The sequence below is a fragment of the Erinaceus europaeus genome, chromosome 2, assembly GCF_950295315.1.
Source record: "Erinaceus europaeus chromosome 2, mEriEur2.1, whole genome shotgun sequence".
Taxonomy (NCBI): domain Eukaryota; kingdom Metazoa; phylum Chordata; class Mammalia; order Eulipotyphla; family Erinaceidae; genus Erinaceus; species Erinaceus europaeus.
Genome location: NC_080163.1, coordinates 61,299,563 through 61,323,254, shown reverse-complemented (window position 1 = coordinate 61,323,254; position 23,692 = coordinate 61,299,563). Strand labels below are relative to the sequence as shown.

The window sequence follows — 23,692 nt, the reverse complement described above, 5'->3', positions numbered from 1 at the left end:
GAAAGCAACCTGGTATTATGGATGGAACATCACAGACTGAATGGGGAACTTCTTTTCTTCAATGTAACACACACATACACACACACACACACACACACACACACACGCACACACACCTCTATTTCATTATGAGAGAGGATAAATGAATGAAAGAGTAAGAGAAAGTGTGTGTGAGAGGTTGGGGGTGGGAATGGAACAGCACTAATTCAGATCTGGTACAAAATGATGACGCCACAGACTAAACCTGCAGCCTCTGGGGCCTCAAGCATGCCAGTTGGTGCTCTAACAGCCTCAGTTATCTCCTTGACAGACAACTTATAACTCTGATAATTCTTACACCAGTAAGTTTCAAGGAATACCCACATGGCTCCCATCTAGATTGATCCCTTGTTAACATTTTCTGCACTAGGCTTTATTATTATTTTTATTGCCACCAGAGTTATTACTGAGGCTGGCACTATGAATCCACTGTTCTCAGTGGCCATTCCCCCCCTATATATATTATGCATATTATATACATATATATACATATATATATATATATATATATATATATATAATGACAGGGGCATATTGACAGGGGATAGGGAGATATATGGAGAAAGAGAGACACCTGCAGACCTGTTTCATAGCTTGTGATACTTCCTCCCTGTAGGTGGGTAGCCAGGGCCTCAAACCCGGGTCCTCAATAATAGTAATCCGTGTGCTTTACTGGGTGTGCCACTGCCCAGTCCCTGTTTATTAGGTTTTCTTTCTCTTTTCTTGATTATTCAAGAATTTATTGCAGGCCCATTTTGTTTCATGCCTAAATACCTCAACCTGTATCTTCTAACAATCATGCCATTCTGCCTAGCCATGATACAATTATCCTCTGGGAGTCGGGTGGTGGCACAGCGGGTTAAGCACAGGTGATTCGAAGCACAATTATTATCCTCTGAAATTTTCATATTACAATAAGATAGTTCACAGTCAAAAATTCCCAAATTGTTTCAACACTCTTTCTTTCCCCTCTTTCTTTTTTGTCCTTCCTCGCTTCTGTCTTTCCTTCCTTTTTTCTTTCTCCTTTCTTCCTTGTCTCTCTTTCTTCCTTTCTTTCCAGGTTTATTGTTGGGATTTAGTGCCTGCATGACAACTCCACCATTCCTGGTGGTCATCCTCCCCCCTCATTTTCTCTAATAGACACAGACAGAAAGAAGGGAACAAGGGTGGGGGAGATATCTGTAGCTCTGCTTCACTGTTTGTGAAGCTTTCCCCTGTGGGTGGGGACCAGGGGCTTGAAACCTGGTCATTCTACTCAGTGCAACACCACCTGACCCTTAAACATTGTTTCTTTCTTTTTAAAAATATTTATTTATTCCCTTTTTGTTGCACTGTAGTTATTATTGTTGCTGTTTTAATGTTTTCATTGTTGGATAGGACAGAGGGAAATCGAGACAGGAGGGGGAGGCCGAGGGGGGAGAAAAAGATAGACACCTGCAGACCTGCTTCACCGCTTGTAAAGGACTCCCTGCAGGTGGGGAGCCGGGGCTCCAACCAGGATCCTTCTGGTCCTTGCACTTTGTGCCACCTACGCTTAACCCGTTGCGCTACCACTGGACTCCCTCAACAGTGTTTCTTAATAGTTTTTCTTTCTTCCTTGTTCCTTTTCTTTTTTCTTTCTTTTTAATATTTATTTATTCCATTTGTTGCCCTTGTTTTTTATTGCTGTTGTAGTTATTATTGTTGTTATTGATGTCATTGTTGTTGGATAGGACAGAGAAACGGAGAGAGGAGGGGAAGACAGAGAGGGGGAGAGAAAGATAGACACCTGCAGACCTGTTTCACCACCTGTGAAGCGACTCCCTTGCAGGTGGGGAGCCCGGCTCGAATCGAGATCATTATGCTGGTCCTCGAGCTTTGCTCCACCTGCGCTTAACCCACTGCGCTACGGCCCAACTCTCTCTTTCTTTCTTTCTTTCTTTCTTTCTTTCTTTCTTTCTTTCTTTCTTTCTTTCTTTCTCTCCACGGTCCACTCTGGTATCATATTGATTTCTAGTTGTGTCTTCCTTTTAACCTATAAGAATTCACAAGCCTTTTAAAAAATCTTTCATGACATTTATATTAAGAGCCTTGGTGACTGTTTTTTGTAGACTCCCTCAGCTGGGATTTATCATGTTTCCTTTTCAATAGAGACAAATCACACACGTTGGGCAAGAATAGTTATTACTGTGTCCTCCTCCGTACATCATAGCAGGGAGCACATGATGGTATGTCTGTTCCATCATCTCTGTTCAGGACGCGTCTGCTCACTTGCTTAAAGGTGACTTCTTTGATGTGAAGCTACTGTTTCTTTTCGTAAGTACTTTGTGGGTAACACGTAGACGCCATATGAGTATCCTCAACGATCCAGCATCCACTGATAATTTTTGCCAAAAATCGATTGTTGTTGGTGACAAACGGGTGATTTGTTTTTTCCTATTAACGTCTGCAACGAGTTTATCTTCAGAAGAGCTTTCCCTCTCGCCTCGCCTCTCTCCTTGTTAAATGATTGACAGTAACAACCTGTGTGACCTTGAGGAAGTCATTTCACTGACCCCCTGGGTTCTCCTCCTTAAAAATGAGTTGACCTAAGAGTCTCACATTCCTATGTTTTAGCCAGTCGGAGATGAAATTTCCATAAAGAGCCGTGAAACATGCGCCTGGCAAGCATCATGCGGTTCTCTCCGTCCCGGCCTGAGCATCCAGCTGGAGAAGGGTCCGGGTCTCGTCCGCCCATCATCCCTGCAGCCCCTCCCATGGCAACAGTAACTAATAACTTCCAGAATGATCTCGCGAGAGCTGCCACCCGCCCCCCCCCCCCCTTCACGGACAAAGGTGCAGTCCCCCTGGCCCCAACCACCTGCGCGCTGGGCTCTCCGCGCACGCGCACACCACACGCACACGTACACGCACACATACACGCCGCCGGACAGTTGGTGGTGTTGGCTCGCCTCAGCTGCTCCTCTCCGCAGTCCGACCCGCGGCGCGCGATCCCGGCGCGACCCTACGGCGCAAACGCGGCGCGGGAGGGGGAGGTAGGGGCGCGCAGGCGCCTCGGGGTGGGGAGCGAAGCCGCGCAGGCGCGGACGGCGTTGGTTTGAAGAAGACCTTCAGCGTTGCCCTAGCCGAGCGGAGATAAGACCCTCAGGCTGGAGGTGAGGGGACCCCAGGCCGCGGCCCCGGGACGTCGCTGGGCGGGCGGGGGAGCAGGGGCCGCTGCCGCCGAGCAGGGGGCTCCCGACGGGAGGTGGGCCTAACGGAGGGCGCCGGAGGGAGAGGGCAGCCTAACGGGGCGCGGGCCCGGCCGGCGGCGGAGGGCAGAGGGGACCTTGCTGCTCGGGCGCCGCGGCTGGTGGAGCCGCCGCCTCCCGGCCGCCCCGCGGGGCTGACTCGGCGCCGGGCCGGGCTGGAGGTCGGTTTCTAGGGAAGTTGTTGGATCGTCGAACCTCCCCCCAAAACCCGCCGCCCCGCCCGCAGCTTCCTGTCTGGAATTCTCCGTGCAGTGTCGGGGGCAGGTCCGCGCCCCACGTTTGGAGGGCAGGTGCTGGGCCGGGGGGTGGGGGGGGCGCGGAAGGGGCCGCGGCTGCCAGATGTGGGGCGAGCACAGCTGTGCCCGCCGGACCTCCCCGGCCCGGCGCGCCTCGAGCATATGCAGCCCGGGGACCAGGTGCGCGTCTGCAAAGTGCAAGTTGCATCTCAGAGAAGCCTGTGATCGCGGCTTCATCCCTCCAGCAGCATCCAGGCGCCGCATCTTCGCGATGTGTGTCTGTTTATTTGCTGGGTCATTAAACCGGCCGTGCCTTTCTCTCCAGCAGAACCACGGGCCTGGAAAAAAGAGAAATCAGCTTGAAGTAAGCTGGATTGAGCTGAGCGAGTACACTAAGCAAAGCTACAGTGTATTCATAGGGAGTCTTAAAAGAAAAAAAAAATGAAGCAATAGGCTGAAAGGTTGTGATTTGTCTCAAGAGGTTGCATTTGGGAACATTTGAGATTCTAAAACCGTGGCATTTTTCTTTCTCGCTTTCCTTCCTTTCCTCCCGCTTTCCTTTTTTTCCTTTTCTTTCCCTTGCCTCCTACCCTTTGCCTTCCCCGAAAATAATGCTCAGCTCTGGTTTATGGTGGCGCGGGGGAATTGAACCTGGGTCCTTGGAGCCTCAGGCAGAAGCCTTGACATTTCTATTTGAATGCATGGTGCTTGCTTTTTTTTTTTTCTTTTTTTTTTTTTTTGCCTGCAGGGTTATTGCTGGGGCTCGGTGCCTGCGCTACAAATCCACTGCTCCTGGAGGCCATTTTTCCCCCTTTTGTTGCCCTTCCTTGTTGTTTATTGGTGGTGGTGTTACTATTATTGTTGTCTTTGTTGGATAGGACAGAGAGAAATGGAGAGAGGAGGGGAAGACAGACACGGGGAGAGAAAGAGAAGACACCTGCAGGTAGAACTGCTTCACCTCCTGCAGGTGGGGATCGGGGGCTCGAACCGGGATCCTTACGCAGCTTTGTGACACCTGCGCTTAACCCGCTGCACTACCGCCCGTCACTCCCTGCTTTTTTTTTAATACTTGCCTCTGCGAATTATAGATTTCTGCCAGAATTGCAACAGATATCGGCATCATTTATGATCACAAGTATTATTCTGTTGCAACATGTTTGACAGGTTTCGGTTGAATGAATTCAAAATTAAGTGCATCATAAGTACTATGGTCAGGTAGAATTTTAGCGAAAGAGCTGATTAAGACTTAGGATAAATATAAATTAAGTGTTGTGTTCTATATAATATATAGTATATTTAATATAAACATCGTATAGCACACTTTGTATGAATAGTTCAGACATTGTAATTGCCAAGGCCGGTGTCCTGGACTTTTGTAATATGGTGATTCAGCTAGTGAAGCTGTTTGAGGGCCTTTTGGTTACAAGTGGCTTGTGAAGGCTACAGGGAAAAATGCTTTTCTACGAATTCCTGTACAAATGATATGTTAGACAGTGTTGCTAGGGCTGAGTATTTTGATGTGAAGTTATTGACAGTAGAACAGCTGGGTGAATTCTAAGGCAAGATGACAAGTTCAGACACATAGTGGTTTTTAAGGCTTTAAGTTCAGTTTGTATTCTGATTTTCAGTAAGCCGATTACTACAGGTAGGATCTATTCTATTTCTGGTTTATGGGTGAGATTTTATTCTAGCTGGATACATTTCCACCAGTATGGTGACTTGTTAAGAGCGGAATTTAAGAATAGCAAAAATGTTAATCTTGAAGACCTTTGTGCAGCTTTTTTTTTTTTTTGGAGTTTTAAAAATTTTTTTATTTATTCCCTTTTGTTGTTTGTCCTTGTTTTATTGTTGTAATTATTATTGATGTTGTTGTTGTTGGGATAGGACAGAGAGAAATGGAGAGAGGAGGGGAAGACAGAGGGGAAGAGAAAGAGAGACACCTGCAGACCTGCTTTACCGCCTGTGAAGCGACTCCCCTGCAGGTGGGGAGCCGGGCCTCGAACTGGGATTCTTCCTCCAGTCCTTGCACTTTCTGCCACCAGCGTTTAACCTGCTGTGCTACCACTGGACTCCCTGTGCAGCTGTTTTTACAGCTTCTTATAAACTTGCCTTTTCACCTTTTACAGCTCTTTGGCTTTAAAGTAGCCCAGGAAATGCCTCTCTAATGTAAATTTTTATTTATTTTTAAGTAAAAGGTCTAAATTGATAAAGCATCTTCTTCACACCCTGAGACATTTCTTTCCTGTGAAATGTAGTGAGAAAAAGTTTGACCTCTTTATGAAACTCATGAACTGGCCTCTCTTCTGGAGTGATCTTTCTAAAGGAGCAGAGTGTCTTCTCTTAGTGTGTAAACACTAATGATATAGAGGGGGAAAAAACCGTTATCTCTCCTCACAGGATTAAACTGTAGAAGAACTGCGTGTGAATACTAACAGATTATCTTTTACTTCTTTGTCCTGGACCATTTCTCTTCATAAGAAATGTGTAACACACCGACTTACTGTGACCTTGGGAAGGCTGCCAAGGATGTTTTCAACAAAGGCTATGGTAAGAATACTAAATTGTAAATTTTCAATTTTGCTTAAGGGTTAGTATTGAGTGACTGCTATTTGCAAGATAGTGTTCCAGTAAAATAAGATTAAGTCAACATTAATCTAATGTACAAGACCTGCAGGAATAGGTACTAGCATCTTATTTGAGTTTTGTTCATTAGAGCAGAGTACTAGCCTACAAGAACTAAAAGTGTTGTATACATGTTTATATAAGCATATTTTGTATCATCGTTGAAACAGAAAAATGCCTTCAGTATTTATGATTATGTGTTACCCTGGAGACAGTTAACATTAGGGTATATCTTTACCCTCTAATAATGGCAGTATCTTTTGTGCTGGTTATGCTTGGTTTTTGTTAACTGCTGATAGTAACTATATATTTAAATTGGTGGCTGTGTAACATTATCTAATTTTGTTCCTTAAACTACTGCGTATTTGTTCGTTCATTTGTTCTTTAACTCACATATTTGACTTTATGTATTATTTTGAGAGGCCTAAAAATTCTATTTTATTTTGTTGTAATTCAGTTCCTCATGTAACTCTCACCGAACAAGGAGTGTATATTTTCCACACGGAAGATGTTGTGGATTATTTTCATAATATCTAAGTTGTAAAAAACTGGTGTGAATGCCACACTTTACATACTACTATATTTTTTGTTTCTGTGTCTAGGTTTTGGTATGGTCAAAATAGATCTGAGAACCAAGTCTTGTAGTGGAGTGGTGAGTACTTAATATATTTTTAAATAACGGTGCTAGAATTAACTTAAAGGAACCTATTTGAACATCATGCATAGTCTAGTTTTGTGAAACAGCATACTTTCGGCACTGTGCTCTCTTATGGTTTTCTGTCTTAAAGTTTTGCCCTCCTGTCAGAAATTTCAGTGGGCATCTTTACTAAGTCTTACTTACTTTATTTATGTATGTATGTATTTATTTATTATAAAAAGGAAACACAAAACTGTAGGGTAAGGGGGATACAAGTCCACACAGTTCCCACCATCAGAACTCTGTATCCCATCCCATTCCCTGATAGCTTTCCTATTCTTTATCCCTCTGGGAGTATGGACCCCAGGTCATTACTGGATGCAGAAGGTAGAAGGTCTGGCTTCTGTAATTGCTTCCCTGCTGAACATGGGTGTTGACTAAGTCTTACTTTTAGAAGATTGTGTGTGTGTTTGTATGTTAACTCATATCTTCATATTTTTATGAACTTATATATGGACACTGAAATTTCTAGTTACATTAATGAGTTATTGCCATTTTAAAAAAAGATGTTTTCATCTCCATGATTAGTTGACGCAAATGCAGAATGCATGCTGAAGACTAGTCTACAGTTTTTTTTGTTTTGGTTTTGTGTGTGTTTGTCTTTTTTTTTAAATTTTTTTTATTATTTATTTGTTATTGGATAGAGACAGAGAGAAAATTGAGAGAGAAGGGGGAGATAGAGAAGAAGAGAGACATCTGCAGACCTGCTTCACCGCCTGTGAAGCAACTCCCCTGCTGGGGAGTGGGGAGCTGGGGCTGGAGCCGGGATCTTTATGCAGGTCCTTAGGCATTGCGTCACGTGCGCTTAACCCGCGGTGCTACCGCCCGACTCCCGTGTGTTTGTCTTTTTTAAAGACTTATTAGAGGAAGAGAACCAGAACATCACTCTGGCGCATGCAGTGCCAGAGATTGGATTCAGAACCTTAAGCTTGAAGGTCCCATCACTTTATCCATTGCATCACCTCCTGCTAGTCTGTAGTTCTTAACTGATGCTCATAAAGCCTTTTTTTATTGGAAGTAAAGACTGTACTAAAGAGTAAATGGACAGATTTTTAACTAGCGCTTTTACTCAATAAATCTCCATAAGTAGATTGCACTCATCTCTGATTTATTCATTATTATTATTATTGGCATATCTTTTCTGGTATTTGCCTGATTAAACCAGAGCAACTTTTATTTCTGAACAATTTTATTTATTTAATTAGAGCACTGGACGTGAATTATATCTTATACTTTAATATATATATTTTTAACTATTTGATAGGACAGAGAGAAATTGAGAAGGAAGGGGGATGGAGAAGGAGAGAAATATAGAATGATACCTGCAACCCTGCTTCACTGCTTGTGAAGCTTTCCCCCTGCAGGTGGGGATAAGGGGCTTGAACCCGGGTCTTTGAGTATGGCAACATGCATTTAACTGGGTGTGCTACCACCCATATTAGCCTGGTTTGTCATGTATCACTCTTTCCTTGATTTTTCTAGTAGATAAATAAAATAAAGCTAACCTATTTGGATGGGCATATATAGTTATGTTAACATGGAAAATGTATATTAATTTTGAGTAGGGTTTCAGAATTTGCTCGAATTGGGTTTGTGTTGCAAAAATCTTCAACTAAAATTTTATCTCCTTCTTTTGCTGCGGTGGTATTCATTCAGATGGTAAGACAAACAGCGTTTTTTTGTTTCTTGTTTTTATGACTGTTTTTGTCTTTGGTATGACTCGTAAACCTCATCTATTGCTCTAGATTTCTTAGACTGGATCTTGACATTTTTAATCACATGCCACCTATTTACTTTTGTGATCGTTGCTTACCAGTACTTAATGTAGAATTGTAGATAATATGTGCATGTTAGAAGTGTGTTTTGCACTGTTGGGTGTAATTATGAAATTGGACAAAAGCTGAAATAATTCTGATTCTCTGGAGCTCAACTTATTCCTTCCTCTGTAGGATTTGTACTTCTGGTAGTATTTTACATACTAGAAGTGCATAACTCGTAAGCAGTGAATGGATAATGCAGGCCAGAAAAAGCAGGATAGATACCTTTTAACCTAAATTTTATTGCATACAAAATTTTTAACACCTAAAGCTATACTTTCAGGTCTTTCTTTGAAAGGTAAATGTAAAAACAAGTAACAACAACAGAACGCAGAGTAAGCAGTTGGGTCTACTGGAGGTGTTGTTATATTAAATAGTTTGAGCACATTTTACCATGACTAGCATTTTATCTTTTTTTTTTTTTAACTAAGGCCTTGCTCTAAATGTACAGTGTGATACTCTTTGCAGACTTGCTGTGTGGTGTTGATAAACAGATCACAGTTTCCCAGTTGCTTCATCTGCCTGTAGGACTAGAAGTCAGGGAGCAGGGTGTGCCTGCTTATGGGAGGATTCATGTTTCAGGCAATGAAGCATAACTGGTCAGGGTCGGGAACATTTTATTACTGTTGGCAGCCTTTCAGAAATGTTCTTTAAAAGCAGGTCCAATCAGAATGGGTTTTCCCTTGACAGTTCATAGATTGTCAGTGGCAGGTGTTGACTGTTTGCTTTTACCTACAAGGAGATCTATTTCTAATTATTCCTATCATATGACTGAAGGACATCTAACAAAGGAGAAGGGTATATTTGAAGGCCCTGTGTAACTATTCGATAAAGAACACTTTAAAAGGCAGATGAGAAAGAAAGAGGGATTAGTTGGAACATTGCATTTTACTGTGAAAAATACTTTTCAAGTACTGAGTTTGTTTTTTTTAATTATTCATGAAGACAGAAGGAGAGGGAGAGAGAGAGAGAACGAACCAGACACCACTCTGGTATATGTGCTGCCAGAGATTGAACTCAGGCCCTCATGCCTGAGAATCCAGTGCTTTAGCCACTGCACCACCTCCCGGACCACTGAGATTGTTTATGTTGCAAGTTTTACACATAGATTTGTGAGCAAGAGCAATACAGTTTTCACAGTAGTATGAGTATACTCATGTAATGCCACCTAGAATGGTAAAATTTATGTTAAGTATCTTTTACCACAATTAAAATTCAAATACAGTAAAATTCTGACATTCTGAAAAAAAATAGAATATTATTTCTCATGTTTTTGGAATGTCTAAGGGCTTTATAAATAATTAGCAGTATAAAAGGTATCAAAGAGAACTGATTATTCATTTTAGGTCAAGAAAGTAAAATGTTTATGATTCAAATGGTTTTATTTTGTTGTTGTTGTTGTAACCAGGGTTTCTCTGCTCCAGATCAGAAGCTAGAGACAGAGGGAAAGACACTATAGCAGTGTATCTGCCTCTACTATGTGGGCACCAGACTCAGGCAGTGAGCTGTACACATAACAAAAGTTTTAATTTTTAGAAGAGGCTTGCTTTTTTTTTTCCTTTCTTTCTTTCTTTCTTTTTTTTTTTCATCAGGATAATCACTGGAGCTCAGTGCCATCACTACAAATCTATTGCTCCTGGTGGCCATTTTTTTTTTCCGTTTCTATTTTACTTGGTAGGACAGAGAGAAATCTGAGTGGAGGGGGCATAGAGGGAGGAAGAATAATAGACACCTGCAGACCTGCTGCTTGTTCATGAAGCATCCCCACTGCGGGTAGGGAGGGGATTTGAACCTGGGTTCTCACACATGATGACATGTGCACTCAAACCAGGTGCACCACTACTGTCCAGCCCCCTGTAAAGGCATTTTTAATTTTATTTTTAAATTTTATTTATTTAAAAATACTTACTAAAATGAAGGAAGGAGAAGGCTGGTTGGTGGCACATCCAGTTAAGCGCACATATCACCATGTGCAAGGACCCAGGTTCGAGCCCCTGCACCCCACCTACAGCGAGGACACTTCATGTGCAGTGAAGTAGGCCTGTAGATGTCTATCTTTCTCTCCCCCTTTCTGTCTCTTCTCCCCTTTCAGTTTCTCTCTGTCCTGTCAAATAAAAATAGCAAGAAAAAAAATGGGAAAAAAGGCCACAGAGTGGTGGATTCATAGTGCAGGCACTGAGCCCCAGTAATAACCCTAGTGGCAAAGAAGGGGGAGGATCGCAGCATCACACTGGTATATATGGTGCCATGGAATGAACTTGGACTTTATGCATACATAAATTATAATGTGTCCTGTGCTCTGCAGCCGTACTGCTACTTTGGTTGCATTCCTTTTTTTTTTTTTAAATTATCTTTATTTATTTATTGGATAGAGACAGCCAGAAATTGAGAAGGGAGGTGGTGATAGAGATGGAGAGAGAGACACCTGTAGCCCTGCTTCACCACTTGCAAAGCCTTCCCCCCTGCAGGTAGGGGGACCAGGGGACTTGAACCTGGGTCCTTGTGCACTGTAACATGCGCTCAACCAGGTGGGCCACCACCCAGCTGCATTGCTTTTCTTTTAAAGGAGAGAACTTCAGGTTCCACTTCAATGGCTGGGAGGTGCAGTGGTTAGAATGCTGGGCCTGCAAACATGTGGTCCTGAATGCTGCTCTTCTTTCGTTTCTCTTCTTTCTCTCACTCATTAATAAATTAATCTTTAAAAAGATGAGATGTCAACTGAATAAGAATATATGGGACAAGAATTATGAAAAAAGCTAAAAGGATCAAAAGATCTAAAATAGGCTAAGGGGCTGAGGGGTAACTCATTTTGTAGTAAGTCTTGCTGTGTGTGAGTGGCCCAGGTTCTAGCTCCCATACTACAGGGAAGTGCCTTGGCACCAGGCACAATCCAGTGCTATGGGGACTCCCCTGTGCTCTGTGTGTGCATTTGAAATGAAAAGAACGAGAAAGTCAACCAGAGAGTAGTGAAAAAGCACATGTATGAGCCGCAGGCACTACAAAAATAAGTAAATAAATAAATGTTAAAATTTTCAGAGCTAGAAAGTTGCTGTAGTGTTGGGTTATGGTAAAAAAATTTTTTTCTATTTTCTTTTTTTATTTTATATTTATATATATTTATTTTCCCTTTGTTGCCCTTTTTATTGTTATTAAGTTATTGTTGTTATTGATGTCGTCGTTAGATAGGACAGAAGAGAAATGGAGAGAGGAGGGGAAGACAGACACCTGCAGACCTGCTTCACTGCATGTGAAGCGACTCCCCTGCAGGTGGGGAGCCGGGGGCTCAAACTGGGATCTTTAAGCCAGCCTTTGTGCTTCGTGCCATGTGCGCTTAACCCAATGCACTACCGCCAGACTCCTGTTTTATTGGTTTCTAATACATTGAATGCTACTTTTTGAGATGGATATTTTCTATTGGTGATCTAATTTTAAAATATTTTCTCTTACCAGGAATTTTCGACTTCTGGTCATGCTTACACTGATACAGGGAAAGCGTCGGGCAACCTAGAGACTAAATATAAGATCTGTAAGTACGGACTTACCTTCACTCAGAAATGGAACACAGATAATACTCTTGGGACAGAAATCTCTTTGGAGAATAAGGTAAGAAAAATCATTAGAAGTTAGTTGTAAGTCAAACTTATCCTGCAGTTAAATGATCAACAAACCGTAATTTGAATAAGATCTTATAGTTTATCTTGTAGTTATATCAGTTCTCTGCATGAGGCTTTTTTGGTCACGTGTTAATGTTTCTAGACAACAAGGCCTTGTGAGTACACAGTTAACCATTTTAATCTTTGTTTTGACTAGGTCTTCTTGTTTTGCTAGATAGGTGAGCCTTTCTTGGGTAGACCAAAATATGTTTTTTTTTTTTTTTTTTTGGCCTCCAGGGTTATTGGGGCTCGGTGCCACGAATCCACTGCTCCTGAAGGCCATTTTTTCCCTTTTGTTGCCCTGGTTGTTTTATTGTTGTAATTATTACTACTTTTATTGATGTTGTTGTTGGATAGAACAGAGAAATGGAGATAGGAGGGGAAAACAGAGGAGGAGAGAAAGATAGACACCTGTAGACCTGCTTCACTGCCTGTGAAGCGACTCCTCTACAGGTGGGGAGCCAGGGGCTCCCAGCCGGGATCCTTCTGCTGGTCCTTGTGCTTCGCACCACGTGTGTTTAACCCGCTGCGCTACCTCCTGACCCCCAGACTAAAATATGTTAATGAGTCAATTGAATTTCATTTTGTAATTGTAAAATAGGCAACATAGAAAAAAGTTTCTAAAATTATATAGTGTTTTCAAAGAAATCTGTCAGCAAATAAGTTATTGAGTGCTGACTTTGTGGGTACTATGTCTTTGAAGATTTTTTTTTTTTTAGAATTTATTTATTTATTTATTCATGAGAGAGGAGAGAAAGAACCAGACATCACTCTGGTACATGTGCTGCCAGGGATTGAACTTGGGACCTCACGGTTGAGAAGTCAATGCCTTATCCACTGTGCCACCTTCCGGACCGCAGGGTACTATGTCTCTGAACAGGTGTAGAACCCTTTTCCTGCCAAGGGTCATTTAGATGTTTATAATAACATTCTTGGGCCATTCCAAATTGTCAGCTTAAAAATTATCAGCAGCACTTAATGTTACTATGGAAAAAACTCCGGTTGTCTTGGCAGGGTCAAACTAAATGATTCCCTGGGCTATATCCACCCTGTGGGCCAGGTGTTCTCCATCTCTGGTCTATAAGCTATTACTCTACTACTGAAAGATAATGTAGGTGATCTAAATAAATTACTTAGGTTCACTTGTTAAATGTCAGTTTATCTCATTACAGTAGTTTCAGGAGTATCTTGTTTTGTTTTTTTTTTCCTTTTGTACTACTTTTTATAGTATAGGCTGTATTAGGATTTGACATAAACATTTTGATGAGAGAATTATGATAAAGCCTAGGGAGTGGAAGGTTGGGAATTATGCAGAGGTAATTTATTAAATTTCTACTTTTTTACTTAATGATTTCCCTTTTTGTTAGAAAATTAGAGAAAACTTTAGAATTGGTTTCTTGAGTCAAAAAAGATTTGAAGATAACTAATTGCTAATTTTAATTTTTATTTTTCAGTTGGCTGAAGGATTGAAACTGACTCTTGATACCATATTTGTACCGAACACAGGGTAACTATCCAAACCCCGTTTCTGAATTGTTTCTGTAGTCAGTAGGACTAAAGGAGTTTAATTAGGGAGTTGTGATGGAAAGTTTAGATGGAAACTTTAGATATAGGAAGAACCTAGGGAATTGCTCTTAAGAATATTTGAGACACAACATGCTCAGTAAAAAGAGAAAGACTAACTTCCTTAAGCAGGATCAATTTTGACTTGAAAGTTGAACAGATGTACAGAAACTTAGAAAATCTAGTTTAAAGAGAGAGCTGTTTAAGAACAAAACAAAACTTTGGGGTTTAGCAAGGCCTGAAGTAGTACAGTGAAGTCTTCCAACTTCTCTCCCACAATTTCTTCCACCAAGAAAACAGAAATTGGGTGATTAAGATAGCTCGCACGGAAGGGTGCCTACTTTCCATGTGTGTGACTTAAAATTGAGGACCTGGTTTCACTGTTCCAGGGAAATCCTCACTGTTGTGGTGTCACCCTCACCATCTATCTGTGTTCTTCTCTCTGAAAAAGTCGACCTGGAGCAATGAAACCCTGAGATGGCATAAGCAAACAAGTACTGTGTTGCATCTTAGCTGCCTAATAAGGGCCAGTGCTCACATTGACAGCACAGAATCACCAGGTGAAAGCAAAGTGACATTTTTCTTCATTGCGACAGGCGGCCACTCTGTGGTTATCCTCAGGACAAATGCTCTCATAACAGGCATGTATAAAGGACCACTGTGAGCTGATTTCAGTGATAGGATATAGGCCTTGCATGGGAGACAACCCAAGTTTGATTCATGGGAACCAATAGCCAGAACTGAGCAGTGCTGTGGTTAAAGGAAAAAAAAAAAAGTTGGGTGTCATGTTTTAAGAGGTTTTCCACACTTTTCTCCATGATAGTTTAAGAATTTAGAAGTGTCTCAGGTGTTTTGTAGTAGTAGTCAACATTTAGAAACATTGAAAGAAATTTGGTTTTTTTGTGTCTGTACATATTTAGATTATTAACATTATACTGAATACTTATTTTATGCTTTTGACATACTCTCATGATAGTAGTCATGAAATACCCTATCATTTGAACTTAGAGTGAGGAAGAGAAAAAATTATGTGTATGTTTGTGTGTATATAAATATATATATATAATTATAATAATATCTATAGAGCTAAGTCATTTAAAACACTTTTTTATTGTTTGTATATCATTACCAAAACATTTACATTGGGGTGAGGGGGGAGGTCTTGCTTTATACAGACAGTAGAAGAAAGTCATGTGGTTTTCATTGTGTTGTTTGTCTTTTACAGAAAGAAGAGTGGGAAATTGAAGGCTTCTTATAAACGGGATTGTTTCAGTCTTGGCAGTAATGTTGACATAGATTTTTCTGGACCAACCATCTATGGCTGGGCTGTGTTAGCCTTTGAAGGTTGGCTTGCTGGTTACCAGATGAGTTTTGACACAGCAAAATCCAAACTGTCACAGAATAATTTCGCCCTGGGTTACAAGGCTGCAGACTTCCAGCTTCACACTCATGTGTGAGTGTTAATACTTTATTCCTTTAGTGCCAGTGCAGTTGCCCCTAAAGATGGAAGCTATTAACATGTTAGAAGGCTAGAAGTGATGGTATTTTCATTTATGTTTTGGTGGACATCAGCCACTACCAAAGGTTAGTGCACTTGAAGAATAGAGTTGCTCAGTACCCCAAACTTGGTAAAAAGCTCTTTAATTTATGGAAGAGCCCAGAATATGGGTCATCATCTGGTACAGAAGATCCTTTGGAATTTGGATTATTAAGAAGAAGAGTTAGACATGGTTACACGCAGACCTGATGTTAGCATTGTGGACCATCCCCATTAATTCTCTGGAGATTTTCAAGTACCCGTGGTCAGAACTCAGCTCCCCTTCTTATGCTTAGAAGTGGCAGAAATCCTCAAAGCAAGCTGGAGTGCTGGAGGCTGTAACCTGTTGGTCAAATGAATCTGAAATTTTAAATTGTACTTTATTAGTAATCTGAATTGTTCTGGCTTACTAAGCATTGTTATGGCCAGAAAGAAAAAAACCAAAGAAATAACTGTGTATTTGAGGTGCTGAAAAGTACTTTCTGAAAGATACTCTAATTCACTTCCGATGACTAAAGTTATTGAGGATTCACTTATGAAAGACTTACTAGAAACACTTTGGGACTAATTTCTGGGGTGTTTTGAAGAAGTAATGTAGGTATTTCTCTGGAGCAGTACAAAGTAGGTATTGTAGGCAGAGTGCTTTCTAATTTCAGGGTAGTGTTTCAGATGAAATTTGGAACTGGCCTTGTCTCTATACTTATACCACTATATTTTCTTCTGCAGAGTCTTTATTGAACTCTGCTTTGAACATCTCAATGCGACAAGGGTGTGTGTGTGTGTGTGTGTGTGTGTGTGTGTGTGTGTGTGTGTGTGTGTGTGTGTGTGTGTGTGTGTAATAGCATATAGAAGGTACACACCAAAAAAAAAAATGAAGTGTGAGTTTGAGCTTAAGAAATGAAAAAAAAGCCTGACTCCCAAGTTCAGTGTGGAGTAGAAAGTAAATTTTGTTAAAGGGATTGTTCATCCTTAAGAAAGGAAGGGTGGGGAAGTCAGGTGGTAGCACAGCAGGTTAAATGCAGGTGGTGCAAAGAGGATCCCAGTTCGAGCCCTGGCTCCCCACCTGCAGAGGAGTCGCTTCACAAGTGATGAAGCAGGTCTGAAGGTGTCTGTCTTTCTCTCCCCCTCTCTGTCTTTCCCACCTCTCTCCATTTCTCTCTGTCCTATCCAACAGCAACGACATCAATAACTGCAGCAATAAAACAACAAGGGCAACAAAAGGGAATAAATAAAGAAAATTAAAAAAAAAAAAAAGGAAGGGTGGGTAGGAGGTGGGTCTACTCCTGCAGATCATATTTCCCAGAGTTTTCTGCTTTTGTGTATGACTGAATTTCATATAAGAAAATTTTATCCCGTGGAGGAGCTAAGTTGAAGACTCAAATGTTACTATGTTTAAATTAGGCATCTATAAACTTAACAGAACTGGTTTTAGTTAACTGTTTTGTCTAGTGGAGTCTAGACTGCTAGAATTTTCCCAAAATTTCCATTTGCAACATGAGATTCTCATTTAGATATTTTTAGAATTTGTTTCCATATCTTAACAATAGTACAAAGTCGGTATTTATGACATTTTCTTACAACATGACAACAGGAATGATGGCACAGAATTTGGAGGGTCTATCTACCAGAAGGTGAATGAGAAGATTGAAACATCAATAAACCTTGCTTGGACGGCTGGCAGTAACAATACCCGTTTTGGCATTGCTGCTAAATATAAGCTGGATTGTAGAACCTCTCTATCTGTAAGAATAGATTGATATTTACATTTAGAGACTTAATGTTATGATACATATTCAGTCTGCATGTTCTTTACTAACTCTAATAAGCTGGTCATTGTGTAATGGAAAAAAAAAAAACAAAAAAACCTCAGGTCAGCAAAAGTGGGTTCTCGTCCTAGTTCCTTCTGAGGATATTTTATCTTTTTTATGTCAAAAGTTATCTGTGAATTCAGGGGATTTGATTACTATTCCCCTTGCCATTATTTTGTCTTACTCCAAATAGGAATAACTATATTCTCAAATTTCAAATACTTTAAGGATGTTATGGAAATGACCTCATTTAATTCTTAATGCTCTAGTGAGTGGCCTTCCCCTAATTCCCATTTCACAAATCAGCTGAGGTATCTTTCTGGAGGTCAGGTGACATAGTCACATAGGAGAGCATTGTAGGTTTGATCTTAGATCTGCCTGATCATCAGAGTTCACGGTTTAACCACTATTGGAGGTTGTAAACTGGCTTCTCAGTTGACAGAATTTCATATACAGGGGTATATACTGTATATGTATTTGGTTTTGTTTTTGTTTTTTGAAAATGTGCCCATGGCTTGCATTTTTAAGGTTCTGCCATCCCTACCAATCCTATAGACTTGTTAAAAGATTTATCTATTTAACTTTTTTTAATTAAAATTTTCATATTTATTTATTTTCCTTTTTGTTGCCCTTGTTTTTTATTATTGTTGTAGTTGTTATTGATGTTGTCATTGTTAGATAGGACAGAGAGAAATGGAGAGTGAAGGGGAAGACAGAGAGTGGGAGAGAAAGACAGACACCTGCAGACCTGCTTCACCGCCTGTGAAGTGACTCCCCTGTAGGTGGGGAGCCGGAGACTTGAACTGGGATCCTTAGTCGGTCCATGCGCTTAGCGCCACCTGCGCTTAACCCACTACGCTACCGCCTGACTCCCTCTATTTAAATTTTTAGTTTTGAGTAATTTGAGATTTAGCTTTGAAAATCTGATGCGTGGACATGGTAGTTACCTTGGATTTATGAATTTTTTTTTATTTCATATTCTAATCTTAGGCTAAAGTAAATAATGCAAGCCTGATTGGACTTGGTTATACTCAGACCCTTCGACCAGGTAAGTAAAGAAATGAATAACAATGGGGTGGAGGTAGAAGGTGATGGAGAGGGCTAGGAAGACAGCGAATGGTTATGCAAAAACTTTCATTATCTGAGGCTCTTGAAGTCCTGAGTTCAGTCCCCAGCACCACCATAAGCTAGAGCTGAGCAGTACTCTGGTCTTTATCTGTATCTTCTCTCTCTTTCTCATTAATAAATAAATAAAATATTTTTTTAAAATAAGAGATATAATGGAAGTGAGCCACAAGACAAGCTGTAGTTATTGTAGGTTGGTAAGACCATTTTCTAACATATGTCTGTTCATATAGAAAACAGATCAAGTACTTTTGCTTAAAAATATTTACGGGAGGGCCAGGAAGATAGCACAGCAGTTTACACAACTGTCTTTAATGCCCAAGGCTCAAAGGTCCCAGGCTCAGTCCCTGGTACCACCACGAGACAAAGCTGAGAAGTCATCTAGTGGAAAAACAGACAGTCGAAGTATTTGTGGAGGTTGGAAAAGTGACTCCGTGATAGATGGCATGCCCCACATGCTTGAGACCCTGAGTTTGATCTTTGCCACCGCACAGCAGTGACAAAAACAAAGCAAAACTGGGAATCCATGGGTGGTAGAGCTGTGCTTTGATCTTAATCTCTCTCTTCCTCCCTCTTTGATAAGTAAGTAAAAGAAAAATTGGATGAGGGAGGTGGCTTTGTGGTACATACATGAGTCTCTGGGTTTGCTCCCTGAGACTGCATTTTAAAAGTGTCTTTTTTTTTTTTAAACAAATGTTTTTTTTCTGGGGAACTTTGCACCTGCATACTTCATACCACCATGATGATCCTTCTGTTCCCTGTGGACTCTTGTGGTAGTTTTTTTGTTTGTTTTCAAGAGACAGAGGAGAGATACCACAGTACTGCTCCACTGCTTCTGTTTTATGTGGTTCTCCGGAATGTGGTGATTGAGTCTCAAATTCGGGCCTCAGGCATAGTAAAGCATGTGCTCTACTGGGGGAGCTGTCTCCTAGCCATCACTGTATTTGAAACTGTACCTTGGTCACTGTGGCTTGTGAGTTTGGTTGATCATTTACTTACTTAAATAATCGGGGCCTTCATGCTTGTGTGGTCCCACCACTTTCAGCAGACTCACTTTATTAATCAATAGACTGTTGAGCGAGATAGGAAATGAGAGAGAAGAGACATGCCACAGCACCAACCTTGCATGGTGCTCCCGGGACCTCGGTCATCAAACATGATAAAGGATCACTTCCTACCTCTCAATGTCAAAGAAAAAATGCCACGCATGTCTGACTCATTCCATGTCATCTGAGAGAGAACCCTGTGCCAAGTTAGTAAGAACTGGATATTTCGATCTCTTACAGCCAGCTGTGTACACGTCAATGACTGCACCCATTGTTTCTGTAAAATGCAGGTCTGATTGTAATGCTTGTTACAAGTATTCATGGTCTTTTCTTCTTCCTAGGAGTCAAACTGACCTTATCAGCTTTAATTGATGGAAAGAACTTCAATGCAGGAGGTCACAAGGTTGGGTTGGGATTTGAACTAGAAGCTTAATGTGATTTTTCTTTTTTTTTTTTTTTTTTGAGTAAAGTATCATATTTTTCCCTGGAAGTGAAGAGAGGTGAACCCACTATGTTTTGGCCTTAAAATTCTTCTGTGAAATTTCAAAAGTGTGAACTTTTTATTCTTCCAAAGAATTATAATCCTCCCCACACTGAAGTCTAGAGATCGCAAGTCCATTCTAAGGGAGGTGCTTGAAGGCATGCCTGGAAGTTGTCATGTTTGTGCCACATTTCAGTTCAGTTCCACAGTGTTATTTTAAATGTGTTCCTCAGCTACAATGTAGTGTCATGTTATAAAGGAAATGACCTGATCTTCCAGTTTGTACATCACGTCCTGCATGTCCTGCATCACTTTTTCATAATCTTTTAATATATTGGTTTCTGTGCTATAGTGGACTCTTTGGTTTTGCATCAGAGTAAGATCAAATAAACCCATTACATTTGGAACATAAATGTGCATCTGACTTTCTAGTGGTGATTTTCTTATAGTGTAATTTGTCTTCAAAAATACTCCTCTTAGGTGAGGCTTATATCTGAGGTGTGTATCTATGAAGTATTTCTCTGGTTGCCTGCCCTCCTGTCTGTCTCTCCCATATATGTGTGTGTGTGTGTAATGTATTGATCAGTTAAGTTTGGATAGAGGAAGAAAAAGACACCTACAGGACTGCTTCACTGCACATGAAGCTCCCTTGATACAAGTGCAGACTGGAGACTTGAACCCAGGTCCTTGCTCACTGTACTGTGTACACTTACCCAGGCCTGCCTCCACTTAGCCCCACCCTTGCCTGTCTTGTTTACCTCAATCTTGTTTCTCCTCTTCAGTCTGTCAGAGAACTTAAAAGTTTTGTTCTGCTGAGCAGAAACCTATCTGTTTAGGTGCTTGCAGCCTGTTGTGGTGGAGCAGAGTGATATTACTAGTAGTTTTGTAAAGGAGCTCAGAAAGAGAAGCTGTAAGTGGGTGAAAAGGCAGCAGGGGTAAGGAAAAGAGTACAAAGGGGAAATAATCTAAGAAATAGACCAGTAATAGGCCGGGCAGTGGTTCACCTGGTTCATTACACACATTACTAGACCGGCTTCAAGCCCCTAGACCCACTCGCAGTGGGTGGAGGGGGACTCATGAGTGTTGAAGCAGTTGAGCAGGTGTCTCTGTCTCTCTCCCTTTCCCCCCTTCCTCTCTGTCCTGACATGCTAAAAAAAAGAAGCACTTCTGTTGCTCTTCCTGGACTCAAGGAATAGTTATGATTACTAGGATGGAAGTAATAGGTTGAAGAAATGACTCAGCCAGGCAGTGGTGCGCCTGGTTAAACGAACATGTTACAGTGCACAAAGACGCTGGTTCGAGCCCCTGGTCTCCATCTGCAGGGTGAAAGTTTCCTGAGTGGTAAAGCAGGGCTACAAGTTTCCCTCTGTCTCTTTCTCTCTCTATCTCCCCCTCCCCTCTCAGTTTCTCTCTTGACTATCCAATAATAAATAAGTAAAATAAAAAAGATTTAAGTTTCTTTTTAAAATGACTCAGTTACAGTATCTTCAGGGCTTATTGGAAAGCCATCATTTGGGGATTTTTTCAAATATAAAAACATACTGGTTGCAAAAAGTCAATTTAGACATGAGTAAAAGTGAGAATTCTGGTTCCTCTTCCCAGTCTCTCTTTCCTACTGGCAGATAATTTTTACAGTCTTTAGACATGACATAAATACCTACATACAAAATATTAAAATGCACATCTTGTCTTGTAGTACACTAACTTGGTTTGCAGTTCCATAAGCTCTGCCTTGTTTTAATCACGCTTCCATATACATGTGACACTTTAGATCTAACAGTTTTCTGCTGTGAGTAGTTTTTTGCGTTACTTACAATGCGGCATTGACTATCTCTGTGCTTTATCTTTGTCCACTTCCAGCTATTCCCATAGTTCTGTGCGACTGTTAAACATTTGAAATGTAACTAGGCCAATAGCAGAGGCCAGTTTTCAACTCTTTAAATAAAGTGATATTACAAGTGACTTTTCTCTTAGTTCTGTAGGATCAGTTTCTCTAGAACTGAAACAACTGATTTATTTAGAGTTGATGTGTATTTGATAAGTATAAAATTGCCCTTCCAGTATCTGGCACTGATTTCTGTTGGGTTGTCAGAAAAGGAATTATGGGTTTTGCATAGAACAACAGAAAAATACATCATGACTTTTCCCACAACACAGCTTTTCTACTGGAAGTAACAATGCTCATTTCCAACGCCTATTGTAATAACAATGTTATCGAGCTTCCCAGTTTTGCTAGTTTTAGAGGTAAAAATGGTGTTGTTCAAATTTTTCTAATTGCCAATGAGATGGAACTATTCTTTTTTTTTTTTTTTTTTTGGACACCTGCAGACCTGCTTCACCGCTTGTGAAGCAACTCCCCTGAAGGTGGGAGCTGGGGGCTCGAACCGGGATCCTAATGCGGGTCTTTGCGCTTTGCGCCACGTGCACTTAACCAGCATGCTACCGCCCGACTCCGAGATGGAGCTATTCTTATGTAATCATTTATCTGATTTCAAACTCCTTGCTCAATTTCTGAATGAGTCAACAAGTAGGTTTGATAATTATTATTATTTATTATTATTATTTTTACCAGAGTACTTCTCAGCTCTGGCTTATGGTGGTGTGAGGGATTGAACCTGGGACTTTGGAGTCTCAGGCATGAGGATCTCTTTGCATAACCATTATGCTGTCTACCCCATCCTGTTACTTTTTAATATATATATATATTTTATTTATTGATGAGAAAGATAGGAGAAGAGAGAGAAAACTAAACCTCACTCTGGTACATGTGCTGCCAGGGATTGAACTCAGGACCTCCTCCTTGAGAGTCCAACATTCTCCCAGACCATGATTTATTTACTTTTTGAAAAGTGTCAGTACAATACATTTCCCCCACCACCATCAGATAGTATCTTTACTAGAAACCAAATTCCAATCACTACTTCTTATGTTGGAAAATGTGATATAGGTCACACATAACTATTTTCTCAGTTATCTTTGTGGGTTACCACTTTACAAAAGGCTATAACAATAGGAATGGCAAAAGTGAGACAATAGAGTTCTGTCCTGTGGACATAGCATCTAATTCACTCTTTTTTTCCTTTTTAATGGGGATTAATGGTTTACAGTCAACACTCTGTCTTACTGGAGAATTTAATATACAACTAAGAGCATGGGTGGGCTGTCAAGATGGCTTTGACATGCTGCTTGTGGAAATCCCATATGGAAGAAGTGGAGAAATAAATTGAGGGCCAAGTGGTGGTGCAGCTGATTACAGCTGATTACAGCTGATTACACACGCATTACAGTGCACAAGGTCCTGGGTTCAAGCTCCTCCCCACCTCCAGGGAGAAAGCTGCAGATGTGTCTCTGTCTCTTTCCCTCTCTCCTCAATTTCTCCCTGTATCTACCCAGTAATAAAAATTAAAATATTGGGAGTCGGTTGATAGCACAGCGGGTTAAGCATACCTGGCGCAAACCATAAGGATCCAGATTCAAGCCCCCGGTTCCCTACTTTCCAGGAGGTCGCTTCACAAGCGGTGAAGAAGGTCTGCAGTTGTCTCTCTCCCTCTCTTTGTCTTCCCCTCCTCTCTCTATTTCTCTCTGTCCTATCCAACAACAACGACATCAATAACAATATCATCATCAATAACTACAACAATAAAACAACAAGGGCAACAAAAGGGAATAAATACATTTTAAAAATAAATTAAAAAAATAAAAATATTTGGGAGTCGGGCTGTAGCACAGCGGGTTAAGCGCAGGTGGCGCAAAGCACAAGGACCGGCATAAGGATCCCGGTTCGAACCCGGCTCCCCACCTGCAGGGGAGTCCCTTCACAGGCGGTGAAGCAGGTCTG

The 23,692-nt window shown here is 41.0% G+C and overlaps 1 protein-coding gene across 1 annotated transcript; it reads left to right on the top strand.

Annotated features, from left to right (window-relative positions):
* The first annotated feature begins 3,034 nt into the window (after positions 1 to 3,034).
* Positions 3,035 to 20,271, top strand: VDAC3 (voltage dependent anion channel 3). Its single transcript, XM_007522752.3, has 9 exons — positions 3,035 to 3,173; positions 5,984 to 6,052; positions 6,730 to 6,779; positions 12,092 to 12,244; positions 13,749 to 13,801; positions 15,083 to 15,310; positions 16,986 to 17,136; positions 18,193 to 18,250; positions 19,715 to 20,271. Exons 2-9 carry the CDS (start codon positions 5,986 to 5,988, stop codon positions 19,804 to 19,806), a joined length of 852 nt encoding a protein of 283 aa, XP_007522814.1. The 5' UTR covers positions 3,035 to 3,173; positions 5,984 to 5,985; the 3' UTR covers positions 19,807 to 20,271.
* The last annotated feature ends 3,421 nt before the right edge of the window (positions 20,272 to 23,692 follow it).